General features: G+C 36.8%; 1 protein-coding gene across 2 annotated transcripts in view; it reads right to left on the bottom strand.

Annotated features, from left to right (window-relative positions):
• DPYD (dihydropyrimidine dehydrogenase) overlaps window positions 1-16,942 on the bottom strand; it is a 346,955-nt gene that overhangs the window by 289,871 nt on the left and 40,142 nt on the right. For both annotated transcript variants that reach the window (XM_065072591.1, XM_065072592.1), the window contains exon 3: window positions 12,688-12,770. In XM_065072591.1, the coding sequence (XP_064928663.1) occupies window positions 12,688-12,770 (83 nt within the window). The remainder of the gene's footprint in view (window positions 1-12,687; window positions 12,771-16,942) is intronic.

The following is a 16,942-nucleotide window of genomic DNA, read 5'->3' as shown; positions in this document are numbered from 1 at the left end:
CAAAGACACATTCCATCCTATATACTGGGAACAGTATCTGAACTTTGCTCCAGATGTTTTTTCCTATCTATCGATAAGGATATATAAAGTAATCAAACATCTCTACCTACCCCTTCCACCAAACAGCCTCCATAAAATGGCAGCAAAGAAAGCTGAACATGTCCCTTAATAAAACTAACCAGAAGCTCCCTTTTTAAAGGAAGATTCCCATTTTCATGCTGGCAATAATGGAAAAAATAACAGTTTGATTTTTTTGTTAAATTAGCACACATTTGCAGGTCAGATTGCAGGTGATAATGGACAGACTGCAAGGGATTTTGGTTTTTAGTCTCCTAACAGCTGCATTTCTCTTTTTCTCTTTTTTTTTTTGTGTGTGTATGAAGCTATAACCATATTTAGATTTCAATTCATAACACAGATCTAGTTTATAGTTCATAAAGATGTCTCTGAAGCACAAAGTACTGAATCAGAGAAAGGAAAGCACATCCCATCCTACAGTGGTGACATGAGTTATTTGCATAGTTGCCACAAAAGTAATAATTACACTGTAACTCAATGGGAACAATGGTAATTTCACAGTAGCTCATGTTGTTGTTATCACCCTATATCCTGATAACTGTGAAATTAATTTGTGGCACCACTGTATGTGTCAGCTTTAAGCTGTTCCCTAGGTAACATTACGCTACCATAGAGAAGGAATGCTTGGCAGTAAAAATGGGTAGCAGCAGATTGATTATACAAAAGAATCTTCTCTATACATACAAATAACTTGGCAATCAGAAAAGATGAGAAAAAAATCCTCCTTAAAAAAAACCAAAACAACAAAGTGTTAATGGTATTATTTGACCATTATCCACACACTGGAAGAATGCAAAGGTAAAACAAAATGAGTAAACTACCAGATGATGTTTAGTACCACTGAGCCATTGTTCAAACTGCAGCCAGAATGCAGCATAAAAATGCTGAAAATTTCTTTTTCCTTCTTCTAGTCCTTTCCCATGTTAACCATTAAATGGCAATTTTAAATACAAAAGCAAATATACAGCATTTAGACATATTCAGGAGGGCAAAAACAGTACGGGTTATGATTTCACAAATAATTCTCACTTCATTTGAGAGGCACAATCGTTTCACCTCATGAACACTCAACATTATTTTGCAATACTACTACTGTCACATTATATTCAAAAGATGATACTGTGACACTGTGCCACACAATGCATGGAAATGCTTACAAATTTACTGGTGAAAAGTCAGTGCCACAATAATTGAAGGTCTGGAAAACACTAAATCATGGATTTTAAGGAGGGAACTTATTACTGATTGGTAACAATAAACAGAACACCGAGTTTAAACTTTCCAGTCACTCTGCTTGGCACAGCAGTAAGTATAAGGCTCTGGATTAAAGAAAGATGCTATTAATTTTTACAGAATTTGGATATTTCTTTCACTTTTAATCCAGGTCTGTTTACACAGCATTACAAATGCATACTGTAATGCCTTGTTCTCTTGCTGTATGTTTGCCTGTAAGGAAAAAGGTGAAAAAAATCACAGCATGTCACATACACAGTCTCAGTCGTTCAGCTGGAGTTTTGTCACTGAAAAGGCAGCAGCATCTCAGTGTCAGTGCTAGCCATCAAAGCAAACCAAGGTGTTGAGCAGATACTCTGATCGAGGATATCCAGGGACAAGCATGTTTTGTCGCTCTGTAGTTTTGATCTTTATCTCTGACTGATCCTCCTTTTGTGACTTCTGTCTCCAAAACCCCTGACAGGTGATGTTCAAACGTGGGGGGCTTTTTCCAATCCAAAATAGAGCTTTCAGAGCTCTGAAAGCAGCTGTAGGAGTCTAATGGCAGCTTGGAGGGTCCCAAATGTGTTTTCTTCATCAAATATTGGCACATACTACACCACATTATGTCACTGCTGAGAGGAAAATTTTGACCGCCCTATACTCAATTATTCATTCAAAATGCACTCTGATCATTGCCACTACCAACCCAGGAATTCAACCTATTTATATCCTTTGCCAAATCAGCATGTACCCTTATGCACCCCACACTCACTCTTCTTCCACGCCATACTGTGTAAGCCCATTCTGATGCACAAGGACCCTTAAATGCAAACAACATACACAACACATATTCACAGTCAGCAAGCTCACTACATTAACTGCATGGACAATTGGCTGGTGCTCTTGATGCTGGTAGGAATTACTAAGGGAGATCAGTACTGATTGATCCCCTTTTCCAGTCCCATTAATAACTGTCTGCAGTTATCTTTGCTTTGCTAGACCAGCGCAGAGCCTCGATGCTCAGCTAAGTCAGTGGTCATCTTTTTCCCACACACCTGACACTACTTCTGCCTGAAGGAGCATGGGCCAACCCTGATGCCTGGCTTTTAACCCCTCTGCATCTCCTCTATCCTTTATTTTCTGTTATACACTCTTCAGGTGTCAGTGCTGAAACAACTCCAATCAGTTGGAACAAACACGCCTCCTGGAATGACAAATGCTGCCAGTGACAAACAACCTTCCATTTGCTGGATCGATGCTGCCAAAGGCATTCGGAAATGCTTCAGGAAAGGTGTGTCTATGTATGTAACGAAAGAGCTTTGGAAAGCTTTAGACACTCATAGCAATTACTGGTTTTACTGTAAGCCCAAACTTACTACCACAGATAAAATGTCTGTGACCAAAGGGTGTCAAATACTTTATTTAGAAGGGTGATTGAAAAATGAGTAGTTGGGATAAAAAAATGCCTGAAATGGGGATTTTTACTTTTATAATCACTGAATCAAACCACGTGCAGTACAGCTAGTATTTTTACCTATGACAGCATTCAATAACCTGCTTGAAACTAGCTGATGTACTCTGAGCTACCTGTGGTTCGCAAAAAGGAAACCCAACATTTTTTTTTATCATGCACTGGTAACCTCTATAACAAGACTGCTAATGAGGCTGAAGATCAACTCCTTAATTGTGAACTACTTGCTAATACTCTGTAAGTGGTGGCTATCCCTCATCACATTCGAAACAAGATACACCACAGAGCAGTTTATAAAGCCACTCCCATGCTATTTTAAATCTCTATATTTTGCTGAGGAGTGTTCAAAATTGTAAAGACTATTAATGTATCTTTAAGACAGTTGTGGGGGATTGACTGCCATATTACAACAGTGATGTCTACTGACTTGGGGAATGGCTTTAAAGTGATGGGAAAATTAGTCAAAAATGATACCAACCACAAAAATTCTAAGTGATTCCTATCTAACCCCTTAGGTCTCAGCAGCAGAGTCACTGCCAAAAAAATGCCTTGCCATCTCTGTTTTTTCTCAGCTGCCAAATTGCTGATGCATTACTAGCTCTGTGGGCTTCAAAAAGACATGAAACAGCCTGTTGATAGTATATATACTTTTTCATTTTAGATCTTATTTTACATATATTTTTCCTCAAAGAAAAAAAAAAATAATTTTAGGGTAAGAAAAATTTACATCATTTGACCAAATTAATAGAGTAGTTCTTTCTAATTTCATAAAATTCAGCAGGGTCTTGAAACATGAGTATACATGATCTCTAACCCTACAGAAATTATGTTTGATTACGAAAACTACAATGCCATAAACATAGCATCTACAGAGAAGCTTGTCCAAATATCTCTAGAATACCATGATGTCTCAAAATGAAGATATAAAAATCCTTGCAATGAAATGACATCAAATACATTTCATAAGACAATTGTTGCATACCTTCAGCAAGAGTTATTAGCCAGCACACAAAGTCTTAGAATAACTTCCATTGCACTGCCAGCCAACTGTAAGCTTGACGCATTACCTTGGAAGAATGCCACATTTCCCACTGTGCTAAACTTACTGAAACAAATAGGAAAGCAGCATTGCTGTGTTACATCCCTGCTTTATTGTCGTGTAATTGGACCACACTACAGGAACAACACTTTATATTACAAACATCAAGTTACCATTATCAACTTGTGGCTTCACACTCTCAGCACAAAACCAATGAATTCTCGAGAATTAAATGAGTATGATAGAAGAGAAAATATTAAGAGAAGTTCCATTTTAAAGGTCTGTTTGCAGTTATAGTTTTAAGACAAAATAAATTTTCTATGTTATAACAGTGTTACACTAGCAGGAGAAAGAATGTTTAGCAATGCCACCAGCAAAAGATTACTCAAACCTTTCCAATGTAGGGGTAAAGTCTTCACTCACCCAGCGTACCCAAGTAGGATGAAAGAATAAAAATTGCTCACAGAAGCAGGGAGCACAGGGAAATGGTTTTACACTCACTGAAATACATCTTAATTCAACTAGGAAAAACAGCAAAATATTTATGCTGTATGGTGTCTGCTGGTTAAATGGCTTCCTGTATTAGAAAAGGAAAATCAGGGATTTAATCTGCCACTGGGTGAACAGTGGTCCCCTCCACTTTCTTGGGGTGTAAACCAGCCTCTCCTCATGACTTTGGCCACTTTATCCCTAGAATGGCAACATCTCTGGTAGCAAAAGACAGCCCAGAAGACTGTATCTACTTTAGCAGTGCGGCCCAGGTCTCTACAACAAAACAGTTGGCATTAAAACCCAACATAACCCTTCCCAAAATGCAGGTAGTATTTATTGCAGCCTAGTTCTAACCTAGTGCTGTAGGCTTGAGCAAACAACACGGACATCCATGTTTGTGCAGCCTCCATGTCATGCTGTGCCTGCACTGGCTGTCCTAGAGACAGCCCAGAAGTGCTCGCCTGCCGCGAGCAGGACTGGCCACAGCCACACACCCCTAGCCTGGGCACGTGCTGCCCCACCAGCTGCACACAGATGCCAGCTGAGTCAGTGCAGATGACACAAGCACCTACAGGTCAGCCATGACTCACTGCATGACTCTACATAGAAGCCATTTAAACTTGTCTATATATCTATACCACAAAAGAAGTTATGCCAGGCACTGAATACAGTGCAGCTGCATCTCAGTGCAGGCTGAAAGATGCATTAAAGGAACAGGGCACTCAGCTTTGCTTTGGCAACTGCAGCCTCATGGCCAGAGGCATGCAGGCTTAGCTGTGCAGTCACAGCTCTCTTTAGTGAAAAAAAACTCAGTGGAGACAGAATCTCTCTTAAATATGCAACAGTTCCTATGTAAGTATTTCTAAACATTCCTCTATAGTTCTTGAATTATAGGGAGAACAATTCCATTGTTCCAAACCATTCAAAGCCCCAGAAAATAAAATCAAATATCAATAATCTACAGAAAGCCATGGCTCACGGCAAGACCATAAGCAAATTAACTGCACTCATCTTTGATTTTTGTTTTTTAATTTCTATTTAACAAACCACAACCTTTCCAATATGTGTAGGCTGATGAATCTAAGGTCCCTAAGCCTCGTAGTCCATATTGTATATATCATCTCTAGCAATCCAGAGAATTTTTCTGATTGTTAATGGTAGCAAAGAAAAAATTTCAAAAATATTTTTAAACCTTGCATTTTAAAAAGCAACAAAGGGAAAACCCATACTCAAGATTCTGTGGCGCTCTAACAGTTTGCAGACAAGTGGCTATTAGTCACTTAAAGGTACGATGCCGCACCCACTGCATGCCACCTTTGGAGCCTTTGTGGTAAGCCATCTGCCACAGTGGTTTTCAAAGTCTCTTTCACCATCAACATCAGACAACACCTCCTGTAGTTTGCTAAAAAGCAAAATTTTGACAGTTATCCAATTCTTTTCTTTAAATCATAAAACTAAGTGGTTCAAAAGCAAAAACAGGCTCCCCTCCCTTGAAGTGAGAGAAAAGTGGTTTTTGTTTTCTCCTCTTCCCTCTGAAATATTTTTTCAGGAATGATACATATAAACACAGCAACTATGTGTTTACCATACACAGAACAGACCTGAAGCGTCATTCAGTCGCTGTAATACATACAAGAAAATGCATGAAAAAAATGCAAGATTTTACCAAAAACATTCGTGTAAGACCTTGCCTAAAGCACACTTCAGTATATCAGCTAAAGTAGTAATTGTAAAGCAGCTTCTAAACCCATAAATCCTATTTGTTGTTTTGCTGTTTTACTATATTGCTTGCTATTTTGCTAACGATACTTTTGTTCTAGATCCGTGTGTTGTTTATATACACTACAAGGCATAATTCAGTCTTCTGGTGTAAAGTAACTATGAACCTACATTGCAAATTGGAATTACAAGAAAAATTCAACAAACTTTTACATCTGCCAGTCATTAATATCATTGATGCACAACTTTTTTTGATTTATACTTTAAAAACATATAAAGCAATGCAATTACATTCTAAAGTTCAGAAGATAAACATTATCACTAGTTCCATAAGATCTTCAGTTTGAGTTATAGCTGTGACTTGAAACAACGGACCTGTCATATATGAGAACCTGCTTTTTTAATTGCACAATGAAATATAAAGTGCTTTAATTCTCCATGTAAATGATACAGAAAGACAATGTAAGTTCTAATAACTGTCACAAAATAATCACATTAATGTCACAGGTTCCTATACATGCTTGGTGTTACAGCCCTGCACAGTGTCTGCCTGTGGACAGAAATTATTCCACTGTGACAAGATCTACACGATGCATCCCAGGCACTGTGAGGCCCTGAGTGGGCGACTCAGGAATTAATTAGTCAACAAACAGCAAGGTAAAATTTCATGAGTGCAGAACCTCGTTAATGCCACTAGAAAGCTTCTAGCCCCTAAGCAGCTTGTTCAGTCATAGCTATCTTTAAACAGGGCTGTCTTTTACAGTGAAGGTATATGGCCAATGTTTGTTCAATGCAAATGATGTTGACAGTCTGATCTTTAATGTATATGAGGGATGACAGTGAAATTCTGATTTCAAAATGGCACTCAAGTCAAAATAAATTAATTTCTATTAGCCACATAGGTCTATACTGTGGATATACAATTAAAAGCTCTCACGTGCTTCTAATATTCCTCATGTATTCCTATGCAACACCAAATGTAGCATTCTGCAGCATCTGCTTATTTCCATATGCGATTAATAATATGGTAAATTTATATAATTGTCAAGATACATACCTAGAAAAGAAATTTAAAGGGCAGCATGGTCTATTCCCTAAACTCCACAGTTTTGTGGGTTATTTTGTTTTTAGCCTGACAACATTTCTGCAGTTATTTGGTTTTGGTTTGGGTTTTTTTGTTTGTTTGGGTTTTTTGTTTTGTTTTGGGTTTTGTTGTTGTTGGTTTTGTTTGTTTGTTTGTTGTTGGCTTGGTTTGGGTTTGGTTTTTTAATAAGGAATATCCCTAAGCCAAATGTAGTCTAAAAAAAGGTCTAACTGAATAAGCGTATATATCAAAGTGGTTCACCTAATTAGTATATCAATTAGTATATCCTCTGGGGCTGGTGGGCATTTGTTTGATGCTGCTGAGATACATCAGAGGAACATGTGCTGGTCACACAAGAAGGCATAGTATTGTTGCACTTTGGAAGCAGCAAAATATTTATGTTAAGTACATATAAAGCAATCACTTGCTTTTCCCCTAAAAACATGCCCTGAGCAGCATTCAAATCATTGCACTGGAGAGAAATGTAAAGACAGAAGAAGGTGGAAGAGAAATTTGAACTTACTCCCTCAGTCCCAGATAAGCACACTAATCACAAGTGCTAGTGGCTACTTTGGATCATTGGAACTCCCTCCAAAGGCTTCCACCGCCCAAGAACATGAAGGGCTTCTTTGAATAGATTATCTTTGAGACCTAAATCCGGAACCCAGAAGCAATTACCTTTCCTCCTCATTCACCTTCCTTTTCAACTTACCAGAGATTGTGTCCCATCTCTCAGAACAGCTTAAGAACAAAACACAAAAGCAGGCATACTTTTAACATGACATTTTTAGTTGTTCTCATTTTCCTTATATTTCATGCCTGCCTTTCTCTAGCTGTACATCTCCATGATGTGGCTTTTTAAATTGGGAAAACCAAGCTGCCTGACTCAGAACCACAATATGAACCTGTATTTGCCACATCTCAGGACAGAGCCCTAACAAATTGGTTACTAGATATTTTGTAGTTTGTGCTGCAGACTTGTTTTGTTGACAAGTTTTTAAATCCCTAATGTTTACTCTGCAAACTAATGAACACTTGTGAAATCATGGAACTTCTTACAGTGTAATTTTCTTGGGTTTTGCCCAGCCATAGAAATTATTTGTCAAACACATCTGAGAATCTAGACCATATTAAAAGAAGCTTGATTATTACTAACCCCAGATTTATACAGTTGTCAAGACAACAGTGAATATCATAATTAACAGAAACCGTTTCTATCAAACTTGAAGTCACGTTGAAGCCTCACTCCCATGTTCACATTACCCAAAACCATACGCAAATATGTGAATGCAAAAGAAAATTCCAAATGAACTCTGTTGTCCTTTTATATTGATCCAAACAGCCAAGCAAACTTTCTCTCTCCTTTCCCACTTCAAAGTACAAAGAAATATGTTTAAATCTTCCTTTATTAACAAGAAGCCTGTGGAGTTTCCATCTCTGGCGATATACAAAATTTGGCTGGACACAGCCCTGAGTAACCTGCTCTACTTGTCCCTGTTCTGAGCAGGAAAGCTGATTAGTGTTCTCCAAAGTGCAGTGTGCACGAGGCAATCCACTTGGTTGTGAGAAGAAAATATTTTTGGTACCATTAATAAACAACATTTATTTTTAAATTAAGTAGTGTTTATTTCATCTTCATCTCATAAGTTTTTAACTTCTATTCTTGTCTGTGCTCTATAATGCACATAATATATTGGTACAGTGGTACATATATATAATTTATAAAGAAATTAACATACACATATTAGTGGCGTGTGCTCAAAAACATTCTGCAGGTGCACAAATCAAAAAAGTTTGGAGACCACTGGTCTAGATCATCTCCAACAGCACTTTCAACTTCAGCAAGTCTGTGATTCTCTCTCTTGATAACAATAGATGCCTGGACACAAAGTGAGTGAACAGATTCAGTGGAAAAATCATTTCTTTCCTGCCAGCTGATGTCTGTTGCTTTCTGAAATCTGTCCTTCACCTTGTTCTTAAACCCAGTAAGTACCAAAACCTTATCTTCTTCTAAACCGATATTAACAATTGGGTCTAGATTTCTTCCATTCTTCTACTAAAAGTTACTTTATCATTTGAGGGGGAGTTCATTCAGGGGTTTTTGTTTGTTTGTTTTTAAGACTCTTCAAGGCCACAAGGCCACTTTACCCTACTTCCCCAAAGAAATGGTTGCTGCAGCAGTCCACATTCTGGTTTTGCCACCTATGAAAAGACTACCAGGGTCAGCATACAGTTAGCTATCCTACTTCCTCCTCCTCAAATACTTATCTCGTCATAGCAGCCCAACCAGTCTAAACACTCCTTTCAATTTCTCTATGAAGCTTTATTGAGGATCAGTGTCCAGATTTTTTACAGTGATTATATATTAAGAATAAATCGAGCCCTGTTTAACACAAGCTTAATGTTCTTACTCATGCAATCTGACATTACAGGTATATACTTATGATATTTTTCTGATGTGTTACTACATAAAATAGCCAAATAAATTATCATCTACACATTCGAGGTATGTAAAGCAATAGGTTCTCCATGTATAAACCCCAATTCAAAAAGCAGTTGCATTAAAATATAATAATAAATAATTTGGAGTGCATTAACAAAATAAGCAAAATATTAACTGAATTGAATGCTTTATGCTTTTATGTGCAATCATAAGTAAACCAAATTCTTACAAAAGCACTCTTTATGCACTGTGTAGTGGCAAACTACTATCAGCTCATTATTTCATTCAAGGTCTAAAATAATATGTAAAGTAGAACTAGAGAAAGTTCATAAGCCTTATGATAATTTCAAAGCCCTTCAGAAAGTTGATTTTGCATACATCGAAATACATAAACAAGAAAGATTATTTTCATGTAATCCTTCATTTGAATACCATTCAGTTTCTGAAGAACTAGAAAAAGAACAAGACCCTTCTTGGATATTAGTGTTTGTTTATGCAGAGCAGAGCGATATTCATAGAGCAGAAATGTACTGAAACCCATATTAAATTGACCATTTTTCTCAAAGAGAAAGTTAAAACGGAAGGTCTCGTTCCAAACAGGAGCACTGGGGAAAAATGATCATTATATCTCTCATCTGGCAGACCGGTAGTACCACTCTGGGAAATCAGAGGAGATTTGGGCAGACTGCCCACTCAACTTAAGGCTCATCTGAGATACACATGTATCTGCTTAGATATCCAACTAGGATTTTGTTGTTGTTGTTGTTGTTTTCATGCCCATATGATTTTAGTGCATTTGGGCAATGTGCAACCCTCTCCACATGCTTCTCTTACCAAACAGGGGCAGGAATCCCACAATACTGAGGCCAGCAAATCCACATCCTCCCATAGAACAGTTTCAGATGGAAGGAACTTTCAAAGGTCATCTAGTCCAATCCCTCTGCCATGAGCAGGGACATCTTCATCCAAATCAGGTTGCTCAGAGCCTTGTCCAACCTGGCCTTAAATGTCTCCAGGTATGGGGCACCTACCACCTCTCTGGGCAGCCTGGGCCAGTGTTTAGCACCCTCATGCCTGGTCCAATGTCCAGGATAGTTATGGGAAAGCAAAGTGAAATTCTATCTGTCAAATGTACCATCTGAATTGCATATGCTAAAGATAATCTTGGGCTCCAAACAGATAAGTGCAGCCACTATGGATATGGGGGTGCTATGCAGCAGTTGAAAGAACTGTACAGGCTAAAATACCAAGTGTCTTTTACACACATTTAGAAAAATACATACATCTACATATATATGACTCTAAATTAACATTTTGCACCCTTTATGTGTTACTCAAGTACATTATAAAAACATGCTACAGTCTTAATTTAGTAAGTCAGGTATTTTCTTTACCTCCATAAAAACAACTAAGAAAAAAATCAACCATATAATATTGACTCCAATTAAGAGAATTCCAGCACTGCACAATATCTGTCACACTTCACAATCAATAACTGTTTCTTAGAATGGCTTGTACATTAGCAGAAGCAGCCAGGATACAAATTTATGAGATAGTAAAGTGCTTTTTATTGTATGCACAGCATAGAAACATGAGAATCTTCTACCCACTTCCTGCAACAGAAACATGACCTTTGAAATGACAAAGCTCCATTTGCTAGTGAATGTTTATCATCAAAGAGCTGTCAGCTCCCAAGTTTTTAAAAGATTAACTCTGCTGAGTCATGTATTGCAAAACACCACAAAACTACCCATGGAACATTGTTAGAAGAGAGCAGCAACTTGAAATCCAGTTCAATGAAAATGCTAAAAGTAGCTTCATATGTCAAAAGCTCCCCAAATTTTTATTTTAAATCACTTTCCATTTACTGGCTCTACACAAAAGATTCACATACACAGATGACAGACCACATAGGGAGAAAACCCTTAACATATGAAGCAAAACAAGCAAAAAGCAAGAAATCACTATTACAAAGGTAAATGTAGTTATTTTTACAGTTATTTGCAATGCTAGTAGTTGAGATGTTCAAAAGGAAAGAATATAATTTGGAGGTAGTAAGAAAAGGCTTCAAAAGAGGCAGGTTGCTTTTCAAGTCAGAATACCTTTACAAACAGTGTACACGAGACAAGAGAGTCATGAACATAAAGTCAGTCAGGCAAATAAAGTCATTCCCACACATCCATAAATTTAAAGGGATTATGAACACAATCAAAGCAAATGGGTGTAATTAGTTTTTCAAGAAGATTCTGAATATTTTTTGTGGTTGGTTTTACTTTTTACTGTGCTAGTGCAAGCCTAAGAAGTTACTCTGATATCAGGCAAGTCAAATGAAGCAGTAGGTTTGCATTGTTACATTTTACTATCCAGCTTTTGAAACCTTTAAAAATACAGTTTACTGTAATTTTCTGATTGACAGATAATACTATAATTAACATCTTCCTGATTATTCAGTGAGTTACTTTAGAAAATCTATCTTTGATTCCACCACCTTTCAGCATAGCATATCATTCCCTTTTCTAGGCACTACGGCTGGCAAGTTTCTTCAGAGTCCTGTGTGCAGATACTCTACAGTGCAAGTAAGGGTGTCAGAAGATGCATGTACTGACTAATTTTAACCTCCCCTAATAAGCATTAAGTGCAATAATATAAAGATATTAAGAAAAATATATATACCTACAATATATGAAGGGCCAGATAGACTTTAACATTCCTTTAGCAAAATCAAAATCATGTGAATCTGGTGATAAAAGAGAGTACACAGGAACTACACACATAAAAATCAAATCCAATTTAAAAGCAAACACAGGTTTGTTCAAACAGCATTGTACGATTGCTGTAACGCTTACAGAATTTAGATGAACAATATTTTCATTCACTCACAGTTTAGTATAAATATAAAGCAAGGCACCCCTTAAGCATTTTAAATAACAAATTAAACATTTACGTTTTTTACTGTGCAGTCAGGCTTAACATTTATGCAGCTTCAAAACCAAAGTACAGCCTCAAGGGAAGCCTCTCCACTGACAAATTAATACCTTAGAGAATAGAGCTGAATGGTGGCAATGAACTCATTTGTTCCCCCAATAATGAAGAATGACTCTTTCTTTACCACATCTGTGACTGTTGCTATGGTGACCCAGACTTACCTCATTGCTTCTCGAAGTGCTCCTCGCTCACTAAGAGTCGTATGCTTGATGTCATCAAAATTATTTTCTAGTTTCTCACAGTTCTGCAACAAATGGACAAATGCATGTAAGGCTCTTAAATAGTATGTTGTACATGTATTAAAATTATCCAACATCATGCACACAAAACTGATTTAACTTATGTAACCTCAAATTATGCATTCTGTTTTAATTACACAGGAGTCATTAAAAAGACATTGAGAACTCAGAAACAAAGTAAACATGAATCTTATTATATGGTTGTCATGGAAATCATCTTATAAATGTTCCATAATTAAATGTATGGAACTCTTACTTTTTTCTTCTTTGAAAAAAAATAATTTTTCTTAATCAGTATGCAAGGCTACAAAGATACTATGCACACACAGATGAGAATAGAAACATAAATGTGCAGTTTAGAATTATAATAAAAGTTAGATATTCTGTCCCAATAAAACAGACCGTGTTGTTGGAACAAACCAATTCCATTTAATTCATATTTAATTTAATTTTTAAAACATAACAGAAACTGAAAAGATTGCTTACAGACACCTCAACCACTTAATGTGTTTTTCCAGATTAGAGCTCATCAGTATTTCTAAAAGTAATATGAAGCCTGCAATTTTGTGACAACAAATGAAATAAACTTCACTATATTCTGTTATTATTAAATGTGTGACTGGTTCCATCACTCCACAGTGCTGATCCTCCTCTTCTGCACCCATAACAGCAGTAAAATTGATTCAGAAGATGCCGGGGAGTATAGAAATTTGTATCTGTGCAAAGTGAGTGCGAAATGCCAGAAAACAATAATTCTCTGATCATCTGCATCATCCACAGGATTTTTATATTCTCTTGAGGCTTCATCAATCCAGGAGGCTTTAAGTCCCCCCTGTTCTCTGCAGCACCTTTCTCCAATGCCAAAGCTTACCTCTGGGAGGCATAATTTTGCCATATGGGTGTAAAAGAAACACAAGTTGGAAGCAAAACAGTTACTATTGCTAACAAACTTGAAGGCAGGATGGTCAGGCTCTTTATGCAATAGCTTTAAAGAAAATACATGCACTATTATTTGGTCATATTGCTTTCACAGTTTTTAATATCTGAATTAATTTTCAAGTCCACATCTTGAAGATAGTTATAGTAAATACAATAGTTACCTATTGTTATTTCTTTAGTGCATTGATTCTTTAGTTCTATAATTACATTCAATTTGAGGCTACAAATGCATTACTGGAAAGGAAATAATCATGTATTTGTAAATGACCTAACAATACATTTTAGCTTGTCCAATTAACATTTAAAATATCATTATTTTGAAACAAGATTATAGACTTTTTAATACAAACTTTTAATACTTCAACAAAACATTTCTGAGCAGGAGAAACTAACAAAGCTACCTTTGGAACTTCTGCAATCTTTTCTCTATCATATCAAAAATGATTGATGCCTGTCTTAAGTATGAGTAGTAAATCTTATGCCATGGCTAATCTGATATTATTTTCTTTGTTTATATTACAATCAGTTGTCCTTTATATGGCAAAATCCAACTCAAAAACTCAAAGGGATTGCGCAAAAAGATAGTGAAGTTCTACAGTGAAGTTTTCATTATCTAGATCAGCATAAACTGACCTTCAGTGTCATGCATATACAGGCAGGTTGGTCATTTAAAATGCACAAAAGAAACCCAAATCAAGAATATTAATTAACAAAGAATTTGTGATTCATCAACACTAAACTGAAAGTATCTGTGCAAGCAAAAATCAAGCCTCCCATTGCCCAGGAAAATAGAGCAAAGGAAACACCATCTGGAATATTGCTCCAAGCACCAAAAGAGGACAGCCCATATTTTGACAATCCTGTGCCATCAGCATCTCAGGGCAGGTTCAGAAAATCTGAGCATGACGCAGTTCATTTCTCTTGACCTCATGGTATAAAGCACATGGAAATGACAGAAGATCCAAAGCACAAAAGATTTTTATCAAGCACAACTAAATCTTCTCTGTATCATACAGGCTAAAATAACTGATGCTCTCCACATGGAAAATGCTGAAAGTAAGTCCAGCTGGTATTTCTTCTTTGTCTATATAGCCCATACTGTGTTAATCAGCCAAAGGACAAAGGTGGTCCACATCTACAGAAAATGCTGTGATCATTTAGCCTTATACACACAAATATTCCATCTCAACTATAAGCCTAATGTGAAAATTAATAGATAATCCAGAACAAAAAATGGAACAAATTTTATAGATCCAAATAATAGATGTGGTATCAATTCATTTGGCAAGAAGATGAACTTTCACCATTTCTGAGAATTGTTTCTGGACAACATCTTTCTCCGCTGCTCTCATCCAAGGTACAGCGGGTGGCAAGGAAATAACTTCACCATTAGGAAAGAATGAACTAAAAACTGAGTCACATGCAAACTCCTGAAGGAAGATGACTTCATGGTACTAAGTCACCAGTTACTGCACACATACTGAAGAGCAGAGGGAGTAAATATCGATCATATCCACTGCTTTCCACGCAGAGCTGCAATCATCCAAAGCAGCATATTGGATCCTCTCAGAGACAAGAGAACAGGGTGTCTGAAATACCAAAAGTAAGCATAGCTACAGGTCTACAGATGCCACTTCTTCATGGGTCTGAGTGTCAGTTCACACGCTACACTTGCAGATTGGCTGAAAGGATAGCATTTATAAGAAAGCCTACCAATATGAATGAAATTGTGAGCATGAGAGTACTCTGAAGAATATGTCTTGGAAATGATGAAATGTTGGTAGACCCTGACCAGGCTGAGCTTTACATTCTTAAGCAGCAAATCAGTAGCAAAAGTTGAGCTCATTCTATTATCTGTGCTACCAAATATATTAATATCTATAAACATCTTGCACAGGGCAGTATGTTTTGGACCATAATACTTCACATAACAAGCTATTAAATTCCCAGGTGTTTTGTTTTGAGCAGCAACGAAAGTAAAAAAAAAATCAAAACACAAGCAATGAAAAAAAAATTGATCTGGTGGCTTACTACCAAGTGATTTTCTGTAGGTATAGATAAAGTCTAGAAGTTTTAACTCTGTGATTTAATAATTATATAGTACTCTATATGTTATCGCTGCTGGCAGATCTATAGTGCTGTATGATACTAAACTAAATATCACCTTTGAGAGGTTCAGAAGGAAAACTAAGTACAGAGATGTGATCAGGGACATGGCCATCATAAGTCAAACTACTATTGCATGTCAAAAAGCCACAAAAGTCTAAATACTGCTTCTTAAAGGATGCTAGCATAAATACTTTGAGGGTTTTAAATGAGCTAAAAAGCAAGAGAGCGGGGAAGAGATTTTATATATCAATAAATGACTTGCTTATCATACAAGATATTAACTAAAACTACATGACAACTAGCTGAAAAGGGAGATGTAGACAGATATCTGTGGCATCACACACAGCATATTGGTGGAACATCTAACCAGAAATGAGAAAGATGAATGTTGAACATATGAAGATGAGGGAAAAAGATTAATGAACAAATTGAAAAGCTTTTTCTCCCATAACAACAAGAATATGACTTTTTTCCCACTGCACTTTATTCTTGTTAATAAAATAAACTGCAAGCTTTGGGAGCAAGGACTACGTACTCATAATTCTCTATTTTCAGTTATGGTAAGTAACAATACTAATAATATAATGACATAAACTTTATCATATTATAACAGTCTGAGGAAAGCCAGCAACTACCGAGCCCAAAGTACTCCTCTTTGACACTGGTTGAAATAGCAAGTTAGCTCACACAACTGGAGAATATAAATAATCACTCTGGTTTTAAATAAAGCCTATGATCCTGGCAAAAGTGAAGTTATGCTTTTAAAAACACATCTCTAAAAATTCATCAGCTTAGCTTTCTTGCATATGTTTTCATCTCAGGTGGAAAAGCCTTTGTTTCTTGACTTAGCCATTTGGAAAACAATTTGTGATTTGGCCTCTTGGGTCAAATGCAAAACTTTGCAGAAGTAGCTCAGAAACCAAATCAGTCTATTGCTTGGTGCCACCACTGAGGATCTCCCTAAATCACTAAAGCATTGCTGCCTCTGCTCTGATATGACAGGCCTAAAATCACAGTTCTGAGAAGACCATAACTCAAACTTGCCCATTCTGCAATACAGTACTGATAGAAGGGACTGCACTTCCATTGAAATGAACCTTAAATCTTCCATCCAGTCAAACCGTAGTGG

The sequence above is a fragment of the Columba livia genome, chromosome 8 (genome assembly GCF_036013475.1).
Source record: "Columba livia isolate bColLiv1 breed racing homer chromosome 8, bColLiv1.pat.W.v2, whole genome shotgun sequence".
In the NCBI taxonomy this organism is placed as follows: Eukaryota; Metazoa; Chordata; class Aves; order Columbiformes; family Columbidae; genus Columba; species Columba livia.
Note: the sequence above shows the minus strand (reverse complement) of the source record. Positions and strands in the feature narration are given on the sequence as shown.